Source organism: Halichoeres trimaculatus, unplaced genomic scaffold, assembly GCF_033239565.1.
Source record: "Halichoeres trimaculatus isolate MK-OKI-2021-1 unplaced genomic scaffold, fHalTri1.1 fHalTri1_scaffold_6, whole genome shotgun sequence".
Taxonomy (NCBI): domain Eukaryota; kingdom Metazoa; phylum Chordata; class Actinopteri; order Labriformes; family Labridae; genus Halichoeres; species Halichoeres trimaculatus.
The window spans coordinates 4,541,175-4,568,991 of record NW_027437184.1 but is presented as its reverse complement, the minus strand read 5'-3'; the positions used below and the strand labels follow the sequence as shown (position 1 = coordinate 4,568,991).

General features: G+C 40.7%; 1 protein-coding gene across 1 annotated transcript in view; it reads left to right on the top strand.

The window, feature by feature from the left end:
- Nucleotides 1-2,851: 2,851 nt before the first annotated feature.
- Nucleotides 2,852-27,817, top strand: part of vps37d (VPS37D subunit of ESCRT-I) — a 60,685-nt gene continuing 35,719 nt past the window's right edge. Inside the window, exons 1-2 of the mRNA XM_074671521.1 lie at nt 2,852-3,096; nt 15,609-15,780. Of these exons, the coding sequence (XP_074527622.1) occupies nt 2,974-3,096; nt 15,609-15,780 (295 nt within the window). The 5' untranslated portion in view covers nt 2,852-2,973. The remainder of the gene's footprint in view (nt 3,097-15,608; nt 15,781-27,817) is intronic.

Sequence of the window (27,817 nt, the reverse complement as noted above, 5' to 3'; positions counted from 1 at the left end):
CAAACAGTACCCAGAAATGTTAAATAAAGAGGTTATTGTTAAAAGTGCAATGCTCAAGTGTATATACTTTTAAAATCTTTGACTATTAATGTGAAACTCTTTGTCTCTTTTAACAAACAGCTCACATCTTATGAAATAAGCCTTGAAGAGACTTTTCATCCACTGTTGGAAGCCAAAACATATTCCAAACAGTGGTTTATTCATAAATAATATATTTCATCTTAAAACACATTCTGAGTTTCATTTCATATTCATGCCTCATTACAGCATCCTGTAACTAAAGCTGTCAAATAAAAGTTTTGGAGCCCAGAGATGATCGTTTCTGGTGTGTAGGGAAATAAAAGCGTGGAACAACGTAAAACTGACATACTTAAAAGTTTCTCAAGTAATGATCTGTTCTTTTAGTGAGCATCCCAACAGAAATCATCCAGTGTTTTCTACAGTCAGCAGGACCCAGAGCAGAATTTTATCCCCCTACGATCAAACTGTCAGAGTAACCCACATCTGCACGGACCACTCACTGAGCTTATTTTCCATACTGGTTGTCTTGGTGTCCCCCTGGTGGCAGAAGGGCCCTGAGCAGCCTCTCAGTCAGCTCGCAGTCTGTTGTTTATGCCTGAGGCCCCTCCAGTCCAGATATTAGGCTGCAGACGACGCAAAGGAAAAAATAAATAAATAAATCTCTTTTGGACTTTGTTTATGAAAAATGCCCAGAGCCCTTGAGTTTGCTGACCTACATACATCTAATAATCCCTCACACCAACCACATAATGATATCTTGTCAGTAATCAGTCACAGCTTTACTTGCTCCTGACAAGTTGAACGGATTTAAGTGAGTCTTCCAAAAAACACTCGAGGGTTTAGTGAACTCATGGCACCGTTCAGAAAAAGCATCAGGCCAAAAAATACTGCACAAAAATGAAGTGAAAGTGTTGGTGAAATCTGAGTGAGGAACAGCTAAAAGTGAAACGCATGAAGGAAAATGTTTTTCAATGCACTTTCAAAAGAGTTGTTGCACATTTTGCTCCACAACTTCTGACCAAATACCCTTATTTGATTGATTTTATAAGTAAAATTGAAAAAAGGAAAACTACAGCAGCATAGTTTTAAACCAGGGGACAACACTGCTGAGATGTGTTGGGTAAGATATGAAGATTTGATCTTTGATTTCTGCAGCTGTGGATACTTTTCTAATATTCTGAGCACTTGAATGAAACATTTACTTCTAAACACAGTAGGCTACCCTTACTAAAACTGTTCAGGGCAAGAATTTAACTTTGAACTGTTTTATGGTTTGGTGTAAGAAAATCATCCTCACTTGAGGATTTAAATCTTCAATTGCTTGTTGCATTGAAATAACCAGGGGGCTTTTATTTTGAAAAAACTTACTGTAAATAGACTGCACTAGAAATCCTTTAAACTTATAAATAAGTAATGCTGTCAAAAATGTTGAGGCAAGTTATTTTAAATCCAATTTAAATATTGGATCACTTTCTATTAGCATAAAAGCTAGCTTATTTGCTAAGGATTAATGGGCCTCTGGAGATGGTATACACCCCAGCTGGACAAACATTATGGGTTTTTATGCTCTCACACACAACAGGAGATTAATGGTTGAGTATTTCTGTCAAATTTAACATTTCAGGCAACAGTTAGGATGTTTAGGCTACAAATACAGCAATAGACCTATGCTAGTTTTGAGTAGCAGAGTAAATACTCTGCATGCCAAATTGGAGGGCACATTATATAGACACTGGGCATATCATATCAGTTCAACTTTTTCCCTCTCTGTGCAACATAAAAAGAGCAAATCATCCACCACCCATCCCTCAACACTTTCTACAGAAGCAACACCGTCACCATGGACTGTGCTCTGTTCTGGCCTCTGGGAAGAGATTCTGCAGCATCAGGACCAGAACATCAAGAGTTTGTAAGTGTCTTACTCCCATACCATCAGACTACTGAACTCAACATTGAAGCAATGTACTCCATCTTATCTTACCTGCGGTACAATGTAGTATTCATTAAAATGCCATTTATTTATTTATTTATTTATTTATTTATTTATTTATTTATTTAAATTGTATTTAATTTTATTTTATTTGCACCACCCTCTGAGCTTTTCTGCTACAGAATTTTGTTCAAATATTTAATGACAATATTACAGAAGAGGATTAGAGACACTTGGAAAAAAAGAAGAAAAAATGAATAACTTTTTTATTATTAGTTTTTTTTTTCTGATGAAATAAAAAAGTCAGAATTTTGAGATCAAAGTCAGAATTCTGACATATTCAGAATCGCGACTGTAATCTCAGAATTCTTAGGAAAAAAAACATTATTTATTTATTTATTTATTTATTTATTATTATTATCATTATTATTATTATTATTATTATTATTATTATTATTATTATTATTATTATCATCATTATTATTAATATTATTATTATTACATAAATTCATTTTTTTTAAAATCCTGGAAAAAAAATGACAGAGTTTTTGGATCAAATTGAGAATTTTGACTTTTTTTTTCAGAATTTTTTTTTGAATAAAAATTTGGACGTTTTTAATATCCCACATCCTCTTTTGTACAAAAAAGAAAAAAAGAAACAAACAAAAAAAAAACTGAATCTATTTTTTTCTTTACGTCAACCTAGTCTGCACATTCATTTTCTTCAAACTGTAAAAGGCCAGGAATTCTTAATTAATGTGTTTTTGTTCCTGGTTGTGAACTCTCTTTATCTTTGTTAAGAAAGATACAGCCCACTTAATCATCTTTCACCGGACACTTTTCAGTTTTATTTTGAAGGTATTCGCCGGAAGTGTGGAGGTTGACGGTTGGTGAGCGTCCGTTGACTCTGCATGCGGAGCAGCAGAGCTGAACGCATCGCATTCCGATGTGAGCGAGATGTGACCGCTGTGCGGACTTTGTGTGTCTCCAAACCGTCTTGAAGCGCGTGGCGAAGGAGCAAAATGTCCATCGTAGCGGAGCCGAACTCTTGTCCTGACGGTTACCGAGCTTTGAGCGACGGGGAGCTGAGCGAGCTTTTACAAAACGACGACAAAATGGACCAAATCATTCGGCTCAATGAGAAGGTAGGTACCCTCTGTTTCCCCAAGGAAACCAAAGTGCCGTGAGGAATTTCTGTTGGATCACCGCTTTGTTGGACCTCTGGTTTTGTCTCAAACGACGTGTTTCCACCGTTTTCCTCTTGCACTTTTCCTCCTCTTTGAGGAATTTACATTCTGGCGTTTTAGTGTCATTCACATTTTAACGCAAATCCGCTTTACATGGCTCATCGATTGTCTGCGTGGCGAGTGGTCGGATTCCCCATTCGTTTCAAGAACGCCGTCTTCTAATATCTGCGGTGAATAATTAGTTTCTTTCCTGAGATAAAGCACAGATAAAATCACTAATTGGGTCATTAAAATGTCATATCTTCATCCAGAGCTCCTCACCGCGCAGTACGCATCACATGGAGGTGTTTGAGACGCGCCGTTATGTGGTTTGAAACCCCCTTTAAACACCACGCAATGTGGTTTTTCGTCTTCTGTCGGATCTGAGCTGAATGAGGCGATCTTGCAGTCACTGTTGCATCCTCTTCCATGAGCAGTGCACCCACACATTGAGAAAAGCTGACTTAAATTGAAGTGCAACTTTGACAACTGTCTATTCTCAGTCCTCTGCGTTCAATATATTTGGATGAGAAATTAATTCTGAATGAAAGTCAACTTCCTCTGCAGTAGGTTGCTCCTTTTTGTCTCATACTTTGGCTAATTTTTCTCAGTTGAAACAAAAAACAGCATAGTTCCAATTTATTTTAAGGAGTGTCAAGGCTGGACCCAGACTTTCTTCTTCTTCCTTGTGTCCTCAGAATGAAAATTTATCAAACTAGTACAAGATGCATAATGAGACTTGTGTTGCAGTATTTTACACAGGAGATGTTGCCTGAGGAGGAAAGTGGCAGCTTTGCAATTTGGATGCATCAGGGCGCACCAGTCTGGCACTGTCACTCTTAAGTCCAGATCCACCAAGCATTCTGGTTTGGATCAGTACAGGTTGGATCAGTTAAGCCTGATCCTGTTTGCGTTTCCCCAGCCAGCATTGCCCCCTTGTGGTAGGCGGTATGTAAGCCGGATGCCGATAGCTGCGTCAGTTATGTAATAGCATGACGCTATAGCAGCACGACACAGTGTACCCTGCTAATAAATCCAACGAAGAAGAAAAATGTGACACAGTAAACAAAGAGCAACGATGGAAGATCTTCCTAAACCTAACCCTAACATCCCAAACGAAGGGTCCCAAAAAGTGGGACAACTCGTCTTGGTTATTTGGGGATCTGTCACAGGATTAGTCTGTTGAAATGCCACAAAATGCAATCCGTACCAAGTCGAACCAAACTGAACCATTTGGTGGAAACGGGCCTTGATATGTTTCTACCCTCATTGGGCTATTACTGATGCGTATGACAACATGTGACCAGCAGAGGGGGCGGCGCAAGTCTGTATCTGAACTGTCAGTCTAGGCTGTGTTCAATCACTGTATAGTTAGCTGTGGTTCAAGAAAGAGCTACACATCTGCATAAAAACCAAACATTGCTGAACCCAAACAAAATCTGAAGGAACTTTTTCCCCCTTCTCCGGGAAAACGCAAGATCCGTGTCAGTTACGTCTTCTCTCCATTGTGCGTTGATCTGATTTGTACTAATTGACACGTTACTGCTCTGGCATTGTGCAAAAATAGACCGTGCTGGTTTGACTTTACAGATTGAGTTGAATGGAAACCTATCAGACCTGATACTGTGACCTAGCATAGACGCATCTGATGTATTTCAACTTTATGTAATAGTGTGACTTAAAGTGATACTCTGGGATAGAACAAGTTGGGTCCTATCACAAGGTTTAGGGCAGAAATTACCCCTACAGCAGTGTTTTTGTGCAGCAGAAGCCCAGGGCGCTCGCACCAAACACCCCCTCCCTGCTCCTCTGCTGGTTTCCTCTGCACTCAGTGCACAATCACAAAAACACCGCTAAATAAGGCCCTAGTTCTCATCATGTTGTAAAACGGCGCTACCTCCGCTGCAGAGCCACAGCTGGCTACGAGGCCCTCGCCGCTTAGTGTATCAGTCCGCGCCGCGCGGTGTGCCAGATATTAACAAACGCAGGTAGTCTGCCAGGACGAAGAGACACGATGAGAACTAGAGCCTTATTTAGCGGTGTTATTGTGTGACAGTAACGGGCTGAAAATTCTCTAAATAAAGCGTGAATGCAGACTGATATCAGATTTTTTTTTGGTGGGAGTCTGTTTATTTGTGTTTTTGGTCAAGTAAAATATGGCCCCATCTTGATCCATCCCGGAGTATCACTTTAAAGAATCAAAAAACATGTCTCTAAAGTAAAGTAGTGTTCAAAGTGCCAACAAATGGAACTGTGCTACACTGAAAGCTGCGGCAGTGTCACCGAATCTGTCACTTACCCCACCTCCCATAAGGAAACAGCCAGTCTAAGTTTGAGAGTGGTGGCCAATCAGGTGTAGGACGGGCACGTGTCACCTCAGGCCACCCCTCGGGACGCGCCCCTGTTATAACAGAGGCTAAATGAAGGTCCACAGTCCTACAGGGGGATTCCACGTGCCTCATTCTGTGTCAGACACAAACAGGGTGACCTTTCTGACGTACAGGAATGCTACATCACTCCATTATTCATCTCCACATCTCCACCCCCACACAAACACGTATGCACCACCTCGATAACAAGGTGGTCCAGGGTTGCCTAACTTTTTCATGGGCCCCATTTTGATGAGATTTGCCTTGGGGGGAGTTCAAACAGAGAAGACTCTGTCAGGATTCAGCAGGATATAGGATTGCATTGCGCTGGCAGCCATGGGTGGAGTGATAACAACAGTGTGTGCAGTGAAACATAACCAGGGTGGGATAGTCGTGTTCTCTTTGTGATTGTGCTCACACCAGAGGAGATTAATATTCAGAAAATTCAACTGTTTTTATTATAGGAACCCCACTTTGAGCACCTCAGGGCTGGATTATGTCATTCTGTTGCACCACACTTCTCTGCCTTGATTCCATTAACGCACCAACAGCTAAATGTTTTTAAATATTTGCTCAGACGTGCTCATTCACCCTGTTTTTGGTTAAAGGATATGACATCTGAAACCTGGCTCTGAATGGAACGGGATGATGGAGCTAAAGTGGTTGAATCTCACCGAGAGGTCATGCAATTCCCCCTGCGGGAGCAGAGCAGATTACTCAAATCCACAATCCAGACAGCTTGGGGGTGTTTTTGGCATTTATTTGTCATTATCGAATAATTCGGAGCCTTTGTTTGAGGGGACATTAATCCTATCAAGTCGTCTACATTTCTCTATATCCAAACATGTACTGTAGCTTCATCACGGCTGACTGGTCCCGTCATCATGTGAGCACTGGGAGCAGCACGCTTCATTAATCTTATGCTAATGACGAATGTTATAAAAACATGTGAGATCAGTCATACATGCAGAATCACAGCATTCGTCCACTTTGTCTCTGAACTCCAGGAGCTTCTTCCCAGAGTCACGTGCAGATCAGCTGGGACAGGTTTTTATTAATCTTGAGGGTTAAACCCAGTTCACAGTCACAAATCTGAAGTGGAGGAGCCTCAGCAGAGTTTGGACCCTGATGCTCTGCAGCTGCAGCACAGTCATATCTATGCCAGGCCCATAACATTTACAGTCCACTGGCACCAAATGAAGAGCAGGAGGGAAGAGTAATGTGACAATAGAGAAACAGCAGGCTGGTTCAAGGGGAGGCTGCTGCTGAGAGCCTCACAGCGTGTAACACATAAAGTGACAGTATTAATGTCGCTGGTGGAGCTCCCAGTTCAGCATATTTATTATATTTTTGGCTTCATTTGACTCTAACTGTGCTGTAAGTTGTTAATGTTGTTGCGATTCTCAACCAAGTCAGGATTTATTTGATGTTTTTCCAGTTAAGTGTGTTTTCCACTCATGGTGTTGAAATGAGAGTTAAATCTCGTAGCTGAACAACGAAATCAAGATGTTATGCCAAACAGATTGATCTGTAAAAATCTGCTTGTAACTTTGCTAGCCTGGCCAGTCCGAAAAGACAGATGTTCAGATTATTGTTCCATGTAAGTCTTCTCCCCATAAAACGGAAGATGTTCCTCTCTGAGTGCATGCTTATTGGTGGTAACTGTATTTTCCAAGGCTGGGACGATGTGCTTTTCCCCGGATTCGATTCTTTTACGATTTTTGGGGTGCTGATTTGGTTTCAAGTTGCGATTCTTCAATATTTCTGATTTTTAGTTTGGTTTTTAACACTAGATCATGTAAAAAAGTTAAACGATGATGATGATAATGTCTACAGACTTAATCAGGAGCCATTTTTTTTCCCAGAAAATGTACATTTATTTATTTGCACCATAAATTAGAAACAGTTACAATGGCATAAAAAAATTCAAGAAAGCACTGGAGGGGTGAAAAAAACCCAAAGTGGGTTTATCCAAGATTCCTCCCCAAAAAGATTTAATAATAAAAATTGCTTTCTACAGCAACAAAGAGTCCTGGGAGAAAAAAATTAACAAAAAAAATGGAATAAGTGCAAGTTAAAAAACTAAAATATTAAATTCTGAGATGGATAAATAATTGGTGAAAACCAGAGCGACTTGAAAGTACTCTGCCTGTTTGGAGAACACTGTTAATGAAACCAGATTAAGTGGATTGGGACCCTGAATGGATTGTATAGTATAAGCTTCCTAATCTAAAGTCTGTAAGTCTGATTGAGCCGCTGTGTGAATGGAGCAGCTATTGTCTGTTAGTTTTCTTGACTCAGTGAGGAGAAGGGCGTGAGGACAACCTTTCAGCTGCTGTTTTATATCAGTTCGTACGTCTTTTTATTCTTTAACTTGTAGATATTGTAAATACATCCAAGTTTGAATGAGTGAATAACCATAGAGGCTGAACTCTGTCTCTAAAAATGATCAAGATGAGTGCTTCTGGCTGCAGAGTGCTGTCTCACATGGACAGATATGACGGGGCAAGTCCAGACAATGTCCAGACCTGATCCTCCAGACTTTGTGTAGACTTCATGTGGAAACAGCTCGGAGATAAGATCAAATTGGGGAAGTTAGAAAGTGAAACATGCGTTAAACTTTGTACCCCTGAGAGGCACATGGTTCAGATATGTAAATATTGATGAAAGAAGCTAAAAGTCATTTAAAGCCATCTTTCAGAGGAGACACAGACTGGCCCTTCATTTCTCTTTTTCTGAGTTTTTCCGCTTGGAAAACAAGTCGACACCCCGTCAGAATCATCACATCGTTAAATATTGAATCAGAGGTTTTGGTTTCTGAACCTAATTAAGCTTTCGCCACATTTCAAACAAAGCAGCAACACCTATTCACAGCATCTCATGTGGTCTGACACGTCCAACCACTGGAAACAACACTGCTGCAGCGGCTCTTCTGGCGCAGAGTTTCCGGGTCTTTAAGTGTCCCCCCAAGTGTTATTTGTCAGGGAGAGTAAACACTGCCGGGACAGTTTTACAGCTCATACATCAAATCAGAAAAACACTCCCTCCCTGAAGTCTGCAGCAATTGTTGCTTGATTAACGGGGCGGACTACTCGGCGCAGGAAATGGATTGTCCACTTTGATTCCTGCTCTGAGAAACCGGGCCGTATGATTGGCCTGTTAGGTCTGAATGGAGCTGTGTTATCTGAATTCTCACAGGACATGTTTGAGAATGAATAGCAGATCTGTGGTATCTTTTTCTGCACTCGCAGACTTTCTTTTTCACAATGAGGCACATTCTGCAAATTCCTCTGAACTCGGGACTCTAACATCCCTTTGATGACCCGGAAAATGTGAGACAGATGCAGCTCCGGAGAACCCCGGACTGAATGAAACGACCTTCAGGCTTGTAAGTGACTGACTGTGGAAAAGAAAGCAATAGAGCAAGAAAAGGATCCGGCTGGGCAGAAACGCAGGAATGCAGGGGCTGATAGGAGAGTGGAAAAGGGTTCAGATCTTCTGCAGATTAAAGCACACAAAGTGGCATTGTGTCTGCGTTTGAGACACTCAACGTTTCTGGACGTCAACGCTTCGTTGGCAGAACTTACAGGGAGTGGCATCCACTTTAATAATTCATGTAATGCTCTTGTGACAATGGTAATCCACCCCTCCCCCTGTGTGCTCACAACAACCACCATCCCTCAGCCACCAGCAGCATGTCAGCTTCATTTAACAGCTTCCTGAAGCCACAAACCAACAAGGAGAGTAAACTTTGACCTGACGGGGCTTTTGCTCATGAATCATGACAGAAAACTAAAAACTGTCTCGCCGTGGCTGATGACATCATCCGGAAACTTGTGCACTCAACGCATCTAGTCTCTCTGTGTGTTCCTGAGACCACGAGTCCTTCCTCGACCACGTGTTTGCTGTTTTCTTCTCGCTAAGCCGTCATGCTCGCTAACCTGGCAGTGGCACCCAGACCAGCTCAAATTAAGGGTAGCAGAGGGTGTCATCTTTGTCCAAATGCATCCTGGGATTTACCCGGTTGATCAAAACATAGCGATCTCTGAAAGTACTATGAATGTTGATGTGCTAGAAGTTGAGTTTTTCTGTGATATATTTGCTTTAAAGGTCAAATCTTTTCATGAACGTTGAATTTTTTCTCCCTACTTGTAGTAACAAAGACCAAAACTCCAAAAAGCATCACACTCAAACTAAAAATCCAAACTTCTAAAAAGTCTCTCTTCCCAACACACTTTGATTTGAAAAAAAATATTTGTCTGGTATAAATAATTCTGTTTCAAAGAATAACTCGCTTCAAAGTTGAAAAAACGGCACCCAGCAGCTGAAGTTGGAGAGAGTGTCAGATTTTAATGATTTGGAAGTAAAAAGGAAAACTGTTGTGTTTGTTTCAGGCAGTTTTATGGTGGAAACAGACAATTTTGCCTTTTTCAACTTCTAGCCTTTCACTGTTAACACAGAAACAAATGGAAACTGTCCGTTTTTCTCAAAGTTTAGCAACTGTCAAAGAAAGAAACAACAAGAGTACAGTAAAAACAGTTCGGGCCAAACTAGCTGACTTTACTACTCAGTAATGTTTTGTTAAAGATAAAATAGAAGAGAGAAGAGGTAAAACACAAACACTGTGTCTTTCTCTGCTGAAAACGATTTCTGTGATTAGTTTTGTAGTGATGGTGGACACTGGAGCCTAACTGTCAGACAGAAAAAGGACAGAAGAGCAAAAGAAAGATAAACAGGAGAGAGATAGAGCACGAGCTAATGGCTAAAAGGGCTAATCTGTTTGTGCTAATGTTGACTCCAACCCACAGTCAGCAGTTATTCTGCAGTGGTCTTGTGCACTTGAGAGTCTATCAATAAAATGAAGAGTGATACCTTTTTAATCTGGCTTTTAGCTGATAGTATTTATTATTATTTTATGTAATATTTTAACTTATTTTAACCCTTTTATTTTGTTTTATTTCCACATTCCAGTTCAGATTTTTTTTTAATTTTTTATTTTATTCTTTGTTAAATGCTTTTCCTTTTATTATCCTATTTTAGCTGAATTTATTATGCACCTGATGTTACACTTTCTCATTTTACCATATTATTTGTCCAACTTTTATTATATATTGTCAAATTATATTATTTTTTGTATTTATTTAGTTACACATTTACTTCTCTTACCCTCTAGTATTTAAGTATTTTTTTTAATTAATTATTATTTTAGTTTTAGCTCCTGTGTTTCCTCATTTTAATTCAAGATGGCGTTTTACTTAGTCTTCAAATTCTGTTTTCTGTCAAAATTTCCTTTATATGTCTTGTGGTTTGGGGGAGGGGGGGTTATGGGGGTCTTATGTTTTCATTTTATGCAATTTTCTGCTTTTCATTCTACTTCTTGTTATTTCATTTCATTTTTTTCCCCATGTTAAGCACTTTGTGGTACAAATTACAAAGTTTGATTGATTACGGACTGGGCTGTCAGCTGCGCTACATAGAGACAGCTACTTAACTACGTAGGAGAATAAATCAAATCAAAATCAAATTCGATAGATTGGACTTTTTTGGTTGATAGTGTCAAAATTGGGATTCTTTGTCAAAAAATTGATTTTTTTCAAATTCAGATTCTTCATTTCAGTCTTTTTTTATAAACTTTATTGGAAAAAATGTTACCACTTTTCTCCAGCAGAGGGCAAATGTTTCTCTCTGACTCACTGACTCACCTCACATGAAGCTGGCTACTACAATGTTTGCTTGGTGTCTCGTTTGACACTGTAGCGCTACATAACTCTGCTGTTAAATACTAATTGAGTAAAAAGTTGTCTTGTACAAAGAAAATTTCTTTCGATCTGATCTCTATTTAACTCCAAAACAAACACACACCACGCTAGAAGTGATTTACGGCAGTGTATGGAGACTTCGGGCCAGATGGTGGCGAGGGAGTCCCATTAAAGCAGATCCTCCTCATAGCATCTTTAATGATTTATACACTCTATTTACATCATTTATTTATCTGAACACCTGCTACTGGCAATGATTTGAGTCCTGTTTCCTATGTCGAGAGGAAATACTTTTATTTTTATGTCTGTCATGTAATGTCTTTCATTATACAAACTTGAGGTGAAACACAAGGGCACAATTATGAATCCCAAGGTTTGTCTAAACAGTTCATTGTGAATGAATCAGTGTTTCAATCAACCCCTAAAGCCAGAGCTCACCAAACTCAATCAAATCTGGACCTTGTTAATTGGAAAGAAATCAAGTAATCAGCTGCAAAACCTTAATAACAATCAGAATCCCTATTATGATTGTCAGCAGGTTTTTGTTCTCGAAGAATGCCAATTGAATATAACTAACGAGAGTCATTGTCTGTGCTTAACTCTTGATTTCTTCTGCTCTGTAGTTTTTTTAAGCTACTCTTGTTTTTCCAATATTTTTTATTTCCTGAATCGAGACGTCAATTTTCCAAGAGATTCGACTGGATTGAGGACAGTAATGCTTTGTGAGAGCAGAGCTAAAAGGAAAAACCCCGTTATATGGAACTTGGCCTCTGTTTTGGAGATGGTACGAGGGCTCTCTCCAAATAACGCTGTAACTTGGTTTAGTGGAACGCCAGCTTGAAGTTTCCCTTTTTGCGCGGGCTGTATCCAGTTATAGCAAATGTGGCATCCTCATTCTTGGAGCTCCAAGAGTCAACATCAGCAGATTAAGCTGTTTGGCATTGGCAGAGATGATTTGGCAATTTTTTATGGGTGCAACCCACAAACTCAGCTCAGCTGCTCATCCCATAAATGCATTTTCCTCACAAATGTGGCTCCATTTAAAAAGGGAAACAAACAATGTAAGATGTATTGTTACAGCAAGGAAACAATCTTTCAATTCAACTTTTTCTTACATTTTCTGTGAAGTGACAATTTGAAAGTTTTTCCGTAACCTTAACGTTGAGCAATCAAAACTGACACAGTGATGAAATCTGGCTTGTTGACTGCTACTTTCCATAAATAAGGGACAAAGAAATGTTTGATTGCTTGTGTCAGACTTGCATCATGGTTACAGCTCCTGTTAAAGCCTGTTTGTGCTTGTGTGATTTGGTTTGTGGGGGGTGATGGCTGATGTGGAAATAAGCCTGTGACTGCGAGGCCAGGTGATGGTTTTCTGCGAGAGATGAGACGCACTGAGCTTTTTCCCTCCATCGCCTCACCTCCAGCTGATTCAGAGTCCTGTGCAGCCTCCAGAAGAAGATAAAGCTATAATTGCTGCTCCCTGTGACCTTCAGATACACAGGAAACTCTCTGAGCTTGCCTGTGTATACAGTTTACGGTTCAGCCCTGATATTCCCTCTCCACTCTGAGGTCAGTCTGGGCCAAACAGAACCATGAGGCGGTCTATGCTGAGAACCACCAGGGCTTTTCTTTCATCAGGTTATTGTAGCCACACAAAGCATCTACAGGGTCTCTCTTGAATGAGCAGAAATACTGAATGCATCATGAGAGTCAGTGATGTCTCCACAGGGCTGCAGTGCTGAAAGCGAGACAGCTGGGCTGCCACATGTGTTTGGAAAGCTTTCCTAAACCAAAAGATTGTGAGGAATTATCGGAAACTGAGACACAAACAGAAACTGAACTCTGATAAAGTCATTTAGGATACTGTAGACCAGGGATGTCAAACTCGTGCCATGGAGGGCCAAGAAGCTGCAGGTTTTCTTTCCAACCAAGAACTCCACCAGCTGATTTCACTGATTACCTCACCTTCAAGTAGAGAGCAGGGACTTATCAGTGAAATCAGCTGGTGGAGTTCTTGGTTGGAAAGAAAACCTGCAGCCTCTTGGCCCTTCATGGCACGAGTTTGAGATCCCTGCTGTAGACGATGGTAGGGCAAGTATCTCTTCATATTATCTCTTAAAGATGCTATGAGGGGGATCTGTTTTAATTGGACTGCAGCGCCACCTTCTGGCCCGGAGTCTCACGCACACTGTCATGAAGATGTGACTTTTAACCAGGCGTGTTTGTTAAAGTCATTTTTTAATCTGATACAACGCAACAAGGTCATGTATTTATTGTACAGTTACCTTGCGCTGTTGTTTGAAACGAGAAAAGTATGTAGTGCTATCGGCAGCTCGGTGGTACGACGTATCATGGCACCAGGACGTTTTTGGTTGTCGCTTTCTTGAACACATCCTGCTTTGATTGCAGTTTGCATTTTAAATCTTGCTCTATTTGTTGTTTTCTTGAAGCCTGAAATTTGGTGTCAACATTCACCTTCCTGTTTTTCTTGAAACAGCCTTCATCTGCATCAACTTTTCTCCTCCTGGACATTTTGGGATCATTATTTTATTTTCCTCAATTTTACTAGTTTTTGGAAAATGGTGATGTGAAAGCACTGCGATCTAGGGCTGCATCTAACGATTATTTTTAATGTGGACTAATCTATCGGTTATTTTTCCGATTAGTCAATTAATCACGATTATTTTGAGTTTCAACCTAATTTGTCCTTTAAAATGTGCAGACCTTTAAAATTCAACCTGCGTGTTGCATTTTCACTGCATTTACCCAGAGTTAGGTTCTCACCTCTGATTGGTCAGCTCTGTGTCATGTTTGTTTGTTTGTTTGTCTTTATTTCATTCATGATGACATAAAAATACAAGTATCATACAAAAAAACAAAATAAATCTCAAAATGAATGAAGCAGGTAACAAGGAAATGAAGTTGTTGTGCACAGTGTTGGACACAGCGCTTATTAGTGACTTTGGGCTTGTTTTCTAATTTTTATTTGTTTATTGGGGTTTTGCTCTCTGTATGATCCGCCTGACTCTCTCCCAGCTCTCCACAACAAGGCGTTAAGTTTCGTTTCTCTACATGCGCTACTTCCACTTCGCTCATGCACACTCCGCCCCTCCTCCTCCCCGCTGAGTGTTACCGGTGTAGTGTGAGCTTGAGAGTGAGAGCTCCATCAGATGAAAGTCCTCTCTTTTAAAAAGTTAAGGGAGTTTTGATACTAGTTTGTGACTCAGATCCCGAAAAACTGCTAAAAACGGCGAGCGAAGGAGACTCTAAATCACGTTATCAGACGCTAAACTCCGGGAGCTGTCAGTGTGTCCAAACTGGAGCTGCAGAGCCTCCGTCGGCGCACAGCGCTCTCTGGAAGTGGAGATTTTTCCTCATCAATATTCCTCATGTATGAACTTAGTGATCTTTTCCCAGAAACAGATCCAATAACACAGCACTTCATATACACACATATGAGCATTACCCCCTGGCATTTCATTTCCTGATATGACAACAACAATATAAACATTAATATGGCGAGTCGACTACTAAAATTTCCGCCGATTAATTTTTTATAGTCGACAAGTCCATTATGTCGACCAATCGCTGTAGCCTACTGCAATCTATGCCGTCGCTTTGCGTGTAACATAATGTGTAGGTATTATGGGAAATGTAATTTATGGTCAATGCACCTTTTGAATTATCTATTGTTAGACAATCGGACCTTTTAAGCTCTCGTGGACCACATTAAATGGCATGGCAGGCCACCTTTGGCCCACGGGCCTTGAGTTTGACACATGTGTCATAGAGACTTAGATTTGTTGTGTCTTGTTGTAAAACCTTTATTTGTGCTGATAATCTCATTTTAAAGTGTGGATTACGATCAGGCATATGTCTAGAAGGGAGACTTTTTCAAGATCCCTTAGAAACTCCTCCAAGCCGCTTTAATTTATCAGCCCATCCAAATTTTAAGTGGTCTTAATTGGATGTTTCATACACTCCATTACGTGATTGTGACATCATTTTGATTTTTCTTACTTCTTACTGACTTTACTCACAGATTTAATGAGGGGCCTGGCTGGAGAGACTTAGAAAGAGTTGGAGAGATGTTTTGGCTGTTTGAGCAGCCATATGCCGCCCACTGCGAAAATTTGGAAAGTTTACAGAAATTAGTGTTTGTGAGTGCACAGTTTGTGAAATGTAATCCAGGAAGAGCAAACGCAAACCCTTTTAGTTAAAAGTCATTCATTCTTTACTTAAGTGCAGCTAGACACCACTATAAAACTGACAGATTCACTAAATCTGTGTTTGCGTTCAGTTTCAGGACCTACAGGTGGACCGGGAGACGCTGCTGACCTCCAACCGGAGCCTGGCGGAGGAGAGCCTGGCCCGACAACCCCGCCTCTGCAACGGCAAACTTCAGCTGGCGGAGAAATACCGGGAACTGTCCAACCTGGCAACCACATGCTGGGAAAAACAGAGTCAGCTTGGTGAGTTTACCCTCCCATTGATGAGACACCGAGTGTGGAGGACAGGGGGGACAGGGGGAGGCGGGAAGACGACGTTTCTGGTTCCATATTTGGGTGATCACTGTCGAGTCATTTGTCAGGAGGAGTTTGGTTGTGATGACGAGGTCACGGGGTCAGATTCCTGGGCTGGATGGGTAAATATGGACTCGCTAAGTGGAAATGAGGCCCTGAAAGGCAAACATAGCTGCCATGTTGCTTTCAGTCTGACGTGAAACAAATGAAGGTTTTTTTTGTTTTCATTTTCAGACGTGAACATGTTTTTGTGAGGATTTTTATAGACTTTGGTAAAAACAAACCAAAAGAAAAGCAGCAGAACAAAAGGTTGTGTCGTAACCACTTAAGGTTAAAGCTAATTATAGGTAATGTCCCACTGAGGCTCCTCTTTGTCTCACCTTTAATTGCTCACCCCAGACTCCCCAGACATAGAAAGCAGACTGCATTGTTTTGGACTCACTGTAACTATCTTGCTGCTTCTGAAAAAGTAGAAAAAGTTTCACATCAGACGCCACAGTGTCAGCGAGACGAGTGAAAAGCCTCGGCGTGACTGCAGTTCGGTCATGGGAACGAAATGGAGCATATCAAATGCCAGCAGGAAGCTTGCAGCAGTTGTCAGGGAATTTGCGGAGTGAAGGGGGCCTTGTCTTTGTTTAGGCGAGTCATGCTTGTGACAGGGCAGCTCCAGAGGATGTCTTTTTAAGCCCCGAGCCTCTAAATTTTAAGCCTCATGGGCAGGCGTTTGGAAATTCCTCCCAGGGTGAGAGCCATGCCAAGAGCAGGTGATAAAACAAATCCTGTGCCTTAATTTTCAGAGGTAAAGTCAACCGCTGTGTGTTTTTAACTCCTTGACTGTAATGAAACAGCGGTTGCCAGATTTGTGCTCCAGCCTCAGCTGCCGGCCAGTGATGGAAGTTGGGAGGAATGTTAAACTTCCGCTCGATGTGTGTGTGTGCGTTACACAGATGCAGTCCCACCTCCCCAGCAGAGCAGGATGGGCGGGGGTCCGTCCTTCCTCTGCACAACATCTGACTCTCATTTGCTGCAACAAGGGAACGAGTGGAGAGAGATGAATGAGGAGGCTTTTTCTCCAGCGCGCTGATCGTGGCAGAGACAAACTGCGGGGTGGATTGAAGCAGATAGCTGCATTGTTCCGTACATCCTGCGGATTGTTTGACCACAGAACGCTGGCAGAGCTGCAGTGGTTGTGTTGTTGTGTTGTCCTGGTCCCCAGGTTGAGTGAGACCTTGAGTGTTACATTTCACACAGCTGTTGTTGTCATCCGTTTCCTTCTGCGTCATCTTGCTCGGATCACCTGCAGAAAACAGAAACAGACAAATGTTTAAACCATCGACTGTAAAAAACAATGGATGTTGCTGCTCCCCCTGGTGGCTGGCTGCAGTATAGGTAAAAAAATCCATCTCCCCAGTCATTCCAGATGGGCTGTGGTTGAACTTAAAAAAAATTAATACACCTCGTAGAAATGTTTCTCACATCCGATTATTGTGGTGATTTGAAGATATTATTGGGCTGCTTTGTATTCACATCCTCTTATTTCTAAAAGTTTCGTTTTTATTAGTTATTAGAGGTTAAAAATTAGGCTTTATGTCAAGTTTGACGATGATCGACAGCTGCTGTTTTGGTCTATTTTTTTTAGAGGATTGTAAAATATGTCGAGAGGGAGAGGCAAGACGAGATTTAGGACAACGTACCAGGACCATTTAAATAAATAAATTAAAAAAATTGAGACGTTGAACTCAAAATTTACTAGTTTATAAAATCGCAAATTTACAACCTTATAGACGAATACATTTCGGTGTGTCACAGAATTATATTAGGGATGCACCAATATTAAATTTTGGCTGAAACTGATAACCGATATTGTTATTGGAAAAAGAAACAAAAAAAAACGAGATGATCAAATTGTGAATAAACTGAAAATGATGCAAACTGAATTTTTCAATATCTCTCTTGATTTTAAAACTTGTTTTCCTTGTCCACTCTTCTTAGGTGATTACATAATCATAGAAAACAGTATTATTTGAGTCTTTAAAGATTGTTCAAGATGATCTGAAAATGGCTGGCAGCTAATGATTAAATATCGGCCAAACATCAAAATATCAAAAATGACCAACATCATCCGATACCGTTATGGATACTGATATATCATACAGCCCTAATTTATATGTGGCTTCAAATTTGTAGGTTGTTATGAAGCTACGTACTCCACGCCAAGATGGACTGAATTCACAGCATTATCAGATTGTAAGGCTGGGACAATATGCTATTCTCCTGATTTTTGGGGTGTCAATTCGATTTAAATTGCGATTCTTCGATATTTACAATTTTTGCAGTTTATAGTTTGCTTTTTAAACACCAGACCATGGCAAAAAAGTTAAATGATGATGGTCGGGGGATGGTTACCAAATTAGGTACTTTTATAGGTACACACCATATTCTGTCAAATCGATTCGCATAAAATCAAACGGTACCATGTTTAGGTACCTGAACGCATCATTGTGACTGTGAGGGAGTGGAAGAGTAGACAATTTTCCATGCTAGCCATGAACACAGCATTGAAAGGTTATATATTGAAGAATAAATGTGTAACATGTCAAAATGTGATATTTTATTATTAAACAAATTGATATTTTTTTACCACATAAACACAAAAAAGTACAGAAAATTGGTACTGTTGAGTACCAGTACCGATTGCCAGGTACAAGGTATCGGTACTGTATTGTTAAAATGTGAAAGGTACCCATTCCTACTGACGATATTGTCTACAGACTATATCAGGAGCCAAATTTTCCCATAAGATGCACATCACAAGAGTCAGAGAGAAACATTTCGCCCTCTGCTGGACAAAAGTGGTAATTTTTTTTCCAATCCAGTTTATAAGCAACGACTGGAATGAAGAATTTGAATTAAGGATCCCAATTTTGGTATTGTCTAACAAAAAACCCCCTGATGTATCGTATTTTGATTTTTTTTCTCCAACCCCTTTCAGATTATACTTTCGAGTTGGACTCGACAATAAGTGGTTGTTACTGGTTTTAGCCCAAAGTCATTGCATTATTCAGACTCTGAAAAGACACTGGTACCATGGGGCTGTTCAGAAGAAAGCAGCATGAAGTCGTAAATTTACTAGTTAACAAGGTCGTAAATTTGCGACTTTATAAAGTCGTAAATTTGGGACTTGAAAACTAAAAAAATTTCTCTTTTTTTTTTTTTTTTTTCAAATTTATTTATTGAACTTCTTTAGTGGCCCTGTCGTAAAGATTAGACTCTCAAAAGAAAGAAAAATTATTATTTTGTCTCCCAGCTCCACTCAGATTCTCTCTCAGTCTCTACTGCTCAGACTCTGGCTGCTAATGGTGGTGCCTGTGACGGGGTATTTTGACTTCAAACCTGTACAGTGATGAAAGGCGGAGCCACGCTGTCCACTTTTTATACAGTCAGTGGTTTAAACACATTCACAAAAGTGTTAAAGCAAACTTCCTTCCAGCTCTATATCTGAGTCTCTTGTTTTGACAACTCCCTCTTCCTGTTAAACCCTGGATTATATTTAGTGACCGCTTTCACACCATGAGTCCCAGGCCTGGTTCAGGGCTGTCAGATTCTCCCCCTGATTGATCACAAAGAAAAGGACCTCAAACTGTGTCTTGGTCTCATGAGCCGTAAATTTTTCAGGATTCACGGCTCATTACCAAGTTTGATCAAATGCTTAAGTCTGAATGAAAAATTACAGCCCTGGTGTGGTTCGGTTGGAGTAATGAAAACTTTTTTGGTGGTTTGCTTGTACTCAAAGTCACAATTCAAAGTTTTCCCCATAAAACCAAACGATTGTCTTCCCAGAGCTCTAACCGAGGCCCTTCACGACAGGAAAGCAGCAGTGAAAAACTTAAATTATGCTTTTGTTGCTATGGGGGAGTGAGATACTGTTATAAACAGAGCGTGTGCACAGAGGGGGGCCAGGCAGGCCAAGGGTTTCTCAAACTATGAGAGTAAGTTGTCTGCATGTCCGACCTGGAATGCAAACACTCGTCTGTCAAAAACCGGAGGCTGCAAACTCAAGGATGCAGGGATGAGGTCATTTTAAAAGCAGATATGAGGAATAGTACTGCTTGTTTCAGCGTTGTTGTTGTTTTTCGAGCATTGACTGGTGTTGAACTTTCTGGCTTTTGGTGGGGAAAACAAAGAAACTTCAGCGTCCTGTCATCTCATTGTGTTTAGTTGAGAAAGGGACATTATGACGTCAAAAAGGGTGTTGATACTAGCACAACAAAGCATTTTTCTCAGCACACTAAACAGTGAAGCTGGGTGTGGTTGGATGAGCAACAGCTCTGAAACATAAGCAGAGGACAGACAAGTCTTTCACACTGGTACAGAGTCACTTTCTGAAGGTTTGAAACACTTATTTTAAGAGTCTGCTGGGATTCAACTCTTGGAAGTGACAGGTCTTAAGGAAAATTCATCCTCAGACACTTACTGATGAAAAGAAATGCTAAATATGTATTTAGTAAGTCTTGACCCCTTTGTTTTGTTTTTATTGATGAGTTAAAAACGCTGACAGCTTCACCTCCTGTTGAGATATTTTTAGCACGTATCCGATGTTTTTAAAAGATGATCCTGAGACGGTCTGATTTACTGTCACCATGCTTCAGGAAAAGGGAGAAATCTTCTTTCTTGTTTTTGCTGCTCATAATGAAAATGTAAGAAACAGTTAAAGTGTCTCATGTCACAGCAGCAGCTAACGAAACAAGAGTCTGGTTTGCTGAACTTATATCTTCATTGAGGCAGTTTTGATTCCCCAGTGGGTGCTGAAAAGCATCCTGGGACGTTTAAGTGAGGCAGGTTTGGCTAAATTAGGTGTTAGCTAAAGCACGCTACTGGAGTAGTGTCCAGTCACAGCTCATTAAAAGGATGTAAAGTGTTGGACATCCTCTGATATTGGTGTGGTGAAGGTCTACAGCCTCGAACGCTGTTGCACCGTGTTTTCTGACACCTTTCTGTCACAAACAACTTTAACTTTTTCAGCAGTTTGAGCTCCAGTAACTCTTCCAAACAGATCACACAAGGATAAAATGTTCACCTTATATACCTCACCCACTGATTAGTGTTGATATGTAATGAATGATGTAGGGTTAGTGAGGTATTAAACCTCGACAGGGTGTAACTAGACCCAGATAATGTGTGTGTCCTACTTATTACTTAAGGGTAGAGTCTGCAGGATTCCCCTTAAAAAATAAAAAGTCAACTTTTACAGGAATAATCCTACTTAATCGTCTCCTTTGGGCCTTTATACATGTGTGTCAGTGTCTGTGTCTGCCTCAACCCCCTTCCTCTGCCTGTATGTTGATGTTTTGGTTGTTTTGGGGTGTGTCTGGGCAGAGAGTGGACATGGTTACCTCAGTCAATCACAGTGCGTAAGTTACTTTGTGTGTTGATTATAGGGCTGCACGATTATCGCAATCGCAATCGCAATCGCAATCGCAATCGCAATGTCAGCACATGCAATTCAGATTTTTCTCCATGATAACCAAGCAAGTCTGTAGACTCATCATGACACAACTTTTTTTTATTAAATCGCAAGCACAATCGCAATCGCAATATTGTCCACCTAATCGCAAATCGCACCTTTTCCCCAAATCGTGCAGCACTAGTTGATTAGCGAGTGGAATAAGCTGTCCTGTGCGACTATGATAGCAGAAGTAGCACGGAGAAAAAGAAAAACACAGCCAAAGTGAAAAAAAACATCAAACAGATAAAGCTTTTAACTAAACTAAGGTGAAGCTTGGCTCGACTTTCACTGCACGGGACGAAGAGCGACGCAAGTTAGCTTTCTGCTAACCAAGTATGTGTCAAATATTATTTTATTTTATCCCGATACAGATTTTTTGACTTCTGATCATGATATGTTTTGTCGATACCAATCAGATACCGATACCTTTCTCTGATGAATCCTATACTTCGTTGAGTGATTCTGTTGTAAATGACGAATCGTATTTGTTGTATTAAAGTGAGCCCTGTTGGTACATCCTCCAGAAACACTCACTTTAAAAATGTTGCAGACGCTGTTTTACGTTCATTGCTTTACTAAGAGGAGTCCCACACAGCGGACATGTTTTCACAAAGTTTGATTTACAGTAGCGTGACAGTGCTGAAAACATGTGAAAGATGGACGAAATCCGATGCTATCCGATCTGCCAAAACTAACCATATTGGACGCCAATACCAATCAGAATATTGGATTGGGACATCCCTAGAGGTAGACCGATATATCGGCCGGCCGATATATCGGCCCAATATTTGGACATTTGTCTCTATCGGCCATCGGCTGTATTTTCTTTTAAAAAGCCGATTTTTGATCCGTTGTATAAAATGACGCAATTTTTGATCAGGCACAAAAAAGATGAGCACCTCAAACTTGTGGAACCACTTGGATACATTACATACTTTTGTTCAAATTATATTAATAAGTTTAAATTTCTTTTTTGACATTTTAAGAAGAGTGTGAATGTTTACTACTGCTTGTTACATTGTGTGTTTACTCAGACAAAATATTTCATTGTTTTGAAAGCTGAATAAATGTTCAGAGGACTGGACACGACTTGTTGTAATAGATTTCTTTTAGTTGCTCAGAAATGGCTGCGTTTCACAAAAATGTGATAAATATATATTTATTTAACAATTGCCCTGAATATCAAATTGGAAAAATCGGCTATGCATATCGGCATCGGCTGCCCAAATTTGGAAAGCATTGGCATCGGCATCGGCCCCCAAAAAACCCATATCGGTCGACCTCTAGACATCCCTATCATATACCTGTGGTTAGCTTGTACTAACATGCTAAGTCAGGTGCACGGCTCTCGAGTCTCTCCCATGTAGAAACGCGATGCAACAGGTGGTTGCTGGGCTAGCGAATGTGTTCTTGTAGTCACGGTGAGAGACCATGGGGGTGTGCTGCCGCTGGCACTGAGCCAAGGAGGAGGAGCTCAGTTTGAATGTTGTGTATACCAGCAAGTAACAAAAACTTATGCAAAAAACACGAGTCAAGATTTGGATTTGAGTTTCAGTTTCTTTGTCTCAACCTGTTACTCACACTTTTCAATCTTTTTTACAGCCTTTCAGCTCTTTTCTACCTCTAATGTGCTCATGTTAGAGAAAGTTGATAACTCTCATCAATCAGAATCAAACACCTTACACCGACAGAAGAAAAAAAAACAGGTACTCCACCTGTCAGTGCCCAAAGTGTTGCGTCTGATTGGTGCAGAGGTTAATGTGCTCCAAACTGTTAGCAGCCACACTGTTAGCATATCCCTGAGTCTCCTTCAATGAAGAAGTGAATTCCTACACGAGCTGATGGTGTTACAGGTTCAGTTATTCAGACCCCATTAAACAGATTTGTTTGCAGACACCTGCTAGCTTAATTAGCTCATTAACTAAAACTGATGGAGAGAGTTGCTGTTTCACTTTCCAGCTCATACAGGGCAGCTGGCTGAAAAACAGCCTCTTATGAATGAAGTTTCTTGCAGCATAAATCCCTCTTTCTTCATATCAACAGATGAATCTGGAGCCATATTATAAAATTAAAATAAAAGTCAGACATTTTTTCTTCAAATACGCTTTCTCTCATCACAGTTTGATCGTATTTTGCTGATTTAACGACTGATTGACAGCTCTGCTCATGAGAGCGGCTCCCGCAGCGCTCTGTTCCACATTAGCAGAAAGGGTAAAGTGACTGAAATATCACAAACATTAACAACACGTAGCCCACCTGAGGGATCTGAGCTGTGCGCTAACTGTGTGTTATGATCAGCAGAAAGGGCGAGATGTCAGTCCCGAGGCTAGACGCTTCCCCACATGCCTGCTCCGCTCCGGTTTAATGTGTCAGCTCCCACCGCGGTGGTTTTTGGCTTCGCTCCTCGCAGTGGGAGGAGCACGGGTGGAGGCGCGGTGTCCATTTCAGATAAGGTCAGAGCTCTGTACCAACACCATTGTTATTTATCTCCATAAGCAGCATCAGCTGTGTGTCTGCTGGCGTCAGTTTAGTCAAACCGCTGCAGGTAGACTGTGTCAGATCATTTGGTGGTGCTGAGAGCTTACAGCTGTGTGGCTGTTTCAGCCGACTGTCAACAGCCAGACTGCACCTTTTGTTTGATGTAATTCCTCCTTTATCTCCTCTAATCCGTGCACCAATCCTCGTCTCACACTGAGAAACAAGAAAATGCAGGAATTACATTTTTCAGCGCATAAATGCAAACAGATTTCCAAAGTGAGCCTTTTCCAGAGGACCACACATAAAAGCCTCCACACTCCCACGAGTTTGGGACAAGTGGAGGTCAGCTTCAGCAGGACTGTACTCGCTGTGTCTTACTCCTGTGTTTCTGATGTTGGGTGTGGACATTAGTGCAGGATCATGGGCTTGTTTGTTGTTACTGTAGCAGATCTGAGTGAATGTGAACTCTGAGAAAAGCTTTTAAACGCTCGTCCTCTGGGAACGCAGCTGACTGAAGGTGGAGAACAAAGTGCACATGGTGTCTCCGAACATTTTCTGCTTTCTTTTTGGGGAGTCTCCGCATTCAGATTGGAATAAAAGAAACCGTGCTCTTGGCTCAAAGTCAACAAGTCTCTCGCGGATTTTAAGGATGAAACAGATCTGAATGTTTTCTTGTTTTTCCTTTCGACGTCTGATGCATACCAAGATTCATGGATTCAGACGTTTATGAGGCTGTTTGCTGTCAGGTCACATTCACAATCTGTGCGTTCGCTGCAGCGTCTGGTAATATTTTCAGAGACTCGCTCTATAAAGACGCTGAAGGTGTTATTCACTGTTGGTAGATGATGTTTCCAGACAAATCACAGGAGCAGAGATCAGCCGTGAAAACTCCCAGGAGGTGAACTTTCAGCTTTAAATTAATTGGCTGTATTTGTTTGTGTGAAGCCTTTAAGGGTTGTTCTTGTTGTCACCGCTGAGGCTGGAGGACCTGAGAAAAATATGTAATTGGTATTTCTCTGACCATTGTGGTGTCTGTGAATTTAATTGGATTTTCTTCTCCAGTGATTTAACGTGAAGTGTGTAATCTCAGCCGGCATTAACCAGCATCTTTATCTGGTTTCTGTGTCAAATAAAGAAAACAGCAGTTGCTCGTTGCAGAGAATAATGATCCACTTACGTTGGATTAATTTAAATATTATATAACGAGGCTCATTTCTGCTGGACTAACACCAGATCTCTGTCCATTGTTGTGCTTCATTTTGAATGCACTCTGCTCATTTTGTCTGTTTTTTGAGGCCGTGGAGTTTAATGCGATCTAGTGTCAACATGGTTTTTGTTATTCTGAAAGTCACCAGATATTTTACTGTGGTTTAAGTGCACAGCTTCCTGTCTCACTCAATCTGTTCTTGGAACCAGGATAAATCATTTATTGCATTAATACATTGATTTAAATTGGCAGATATCCAACATTTTGACTTTATCCACATCAGCCTTTCTTTAATTCGACAGCTGATGAGATATCAGTTCAGAACAATGTCATTTTGGCTCCAATACAGCAGCGTCACTTCTCTGTCTCGAGCATTGTCCCACCCACAGCACCACCTGATTGGTTACACCCAAAGCCATTTTTTGGAAAGCTTGACTTACTGCATGAAACTTCATTGAGCTATTTATTTTCTCAAAGTTTTTAGTTAACTTTCAAAATTACTCTAAACGAAAATCCGCTCCAAATATCAGTTATCGACCTCTTTGACGGTTATTAGTCAGTATTGGCCCAGAAAAAAAACATGTCTTTTAGTGAAAAAGTTGAATGATAATGATGATGTCTTCAGACTGTATCAGGAGCTATATTTTCATTAAGAATGACTAGATAAGCTCTGCTTCTCCTGTCTTCCCTTTCGGACATGTACAATGTGATCATCTACTGAAAATGTGTGATATTGTATAAGTGTGCGGACATATCCGAAATAAATCAAATCAAATCAAATCAAAATATGACGTATAACACATGGATTTGGATAGTTATTTAGAGAGTTAGGGGGTATAAATCTTTAGGGGTAAATCGTCGCAGGAAGGGAAATCCTTGAACTGGAGAACTGCCTGTATATTCCTATTGATTCTTGAACAAAGAAATCTCAATTTAAAATCGTTTAACAAAAAATCCTGATACTAACATACATTGATTCTTTTTTCTTACCCCTGATGTCCACACGTAGCCGCGTATCTCAGAAATCGCAAATACCGCTATACATTTATGCCTGCCATCCACAGCAAAACACAGTTTTATGTCACTAAGAATGATGTTTTAGGAAAGCTGCGCCAAAAATGAGTATTTTGGAAAACTCTGGTTTCACGGTTTGGTGTAGACGCCTGGAAAACTGAGTTTTCAGTTCTCCGACGTCACAGCTGAATGAGGGCTCATTCCCATTGGCTGGCACAGGTTTCGTGTGAGAAAAACAGACAAATATGGGTTTGGCAGATTTTCCTGGTGTGTGTGGAAGAAATCATTTTTAAAAACAAGTGGGGGGGGAGGATATTTTTTCATTAAAACACCCAGCCACGTGTGCAAGGCTTTAATTAGCAGGGCCAACTGAGTGGATAAGGGTTAACTGAGGAGTGAGCTGTAGCATAAATCACCTGTAAAGAAAGTTTAGCATAAATTTTCTCCATCAAAGCCCTTCCTCTGTGTGAAGGCGGCCGGCTCAGGGATGGTCGATGTTCCTCAGCAAACGTACACGCTCTCCTTCCTGTAGTCTGACTCACCTGAAGGCTGTGATGAGTTACTCGACCATCTGAGCCGTGTTTAACTTCAGAGCGATCCTGCAGACAGTTCTGTAGCTCAGAGGGTTAAAATTAGCGTTACACGCTCACAGGAAACGCCGCTTCACAAACAATGACTCGATGTGCGTAGGAGATCACGCCACTCTCTCTGTTATTTACATGATAACTCCACATCCACCTACTGCAGGACGTCTGAAATAGATTCAAGACTGTGGTTGTTTGTTGGACTGAAACAACAACCCACTTCTTACTCAGACAAAACTGATTTTCAGGCTGCTGCTCTCCCGCTTTCAGCCAGGAGCAATTACTTAAAACGCTGGCAGACGCAGAGTTTAAGAACAGCCAAACCTCGTTTCTCACAATAACTGTTAATGACGTGCTACAAAATAATTTTTATGGGCACAGTTGCTCCTTTTTCTGAGACATGAAAGGTCATTAAAAAGTAAAAATACACTTTATTCTCTGACTTTGATCGAGGAATATAAAGCTACATCGTTTCCTGGTTTGGGCACAGTATGCAACAAACACAACGGGTGGAAATCCTGGCCACGCTTGCTTGTGAAGACGCTATTAATCATGTGAAATGTAATTAAAGTCCTGGCACTTTCGACTGACTGATTTCACTCTTCCAAGATAGCAATTACACCGAGTGCCATTCCTGCTGGTTGTCCGGACACCTGCACGGAGAGGATGAGATTTGGAGGAGGGTGTGAAACTCCCACCCGGGCTTGATTAGAAATGAGCATTCAGGATGCAAAGGAGTACGGAGGAGGATGAGGGCCACTGGAAAAAAAAAGTCCAATTATTTTTTTATCATTATTATTTTTCTGACAAGAAAGTTAGAATAATGGCTTTTTTTTCTCTGTGCACAGATTGCTTCTGCATTGGCGTACGGTTTCTGAAAGAAGCAGTAGAAAGTGACAGTACATAGTGTTATGATGGCAGAGATCAAATAAATGCAGTGTTTGTTGGAGTTACCTAAAGTTTATGTCAATGATAAACAGAGAATTCTCAGGTATCTACTACAACACCATGTAGCAAGTCGTATAAAGGCTTCAAAACATGTCTCTGTATTTGTTTGAAGCTTTGCAGGCAGTTTGCTAACACTAGCCTGAGCTAGAAGACTTGCTTTTGTGTTTTAAGTTAAGAGCTTCAGATCAATCATACTTAAGCTCTCACTCAATGTGTTTGTACTGTTATGACACCATAAGGTAAAAACGG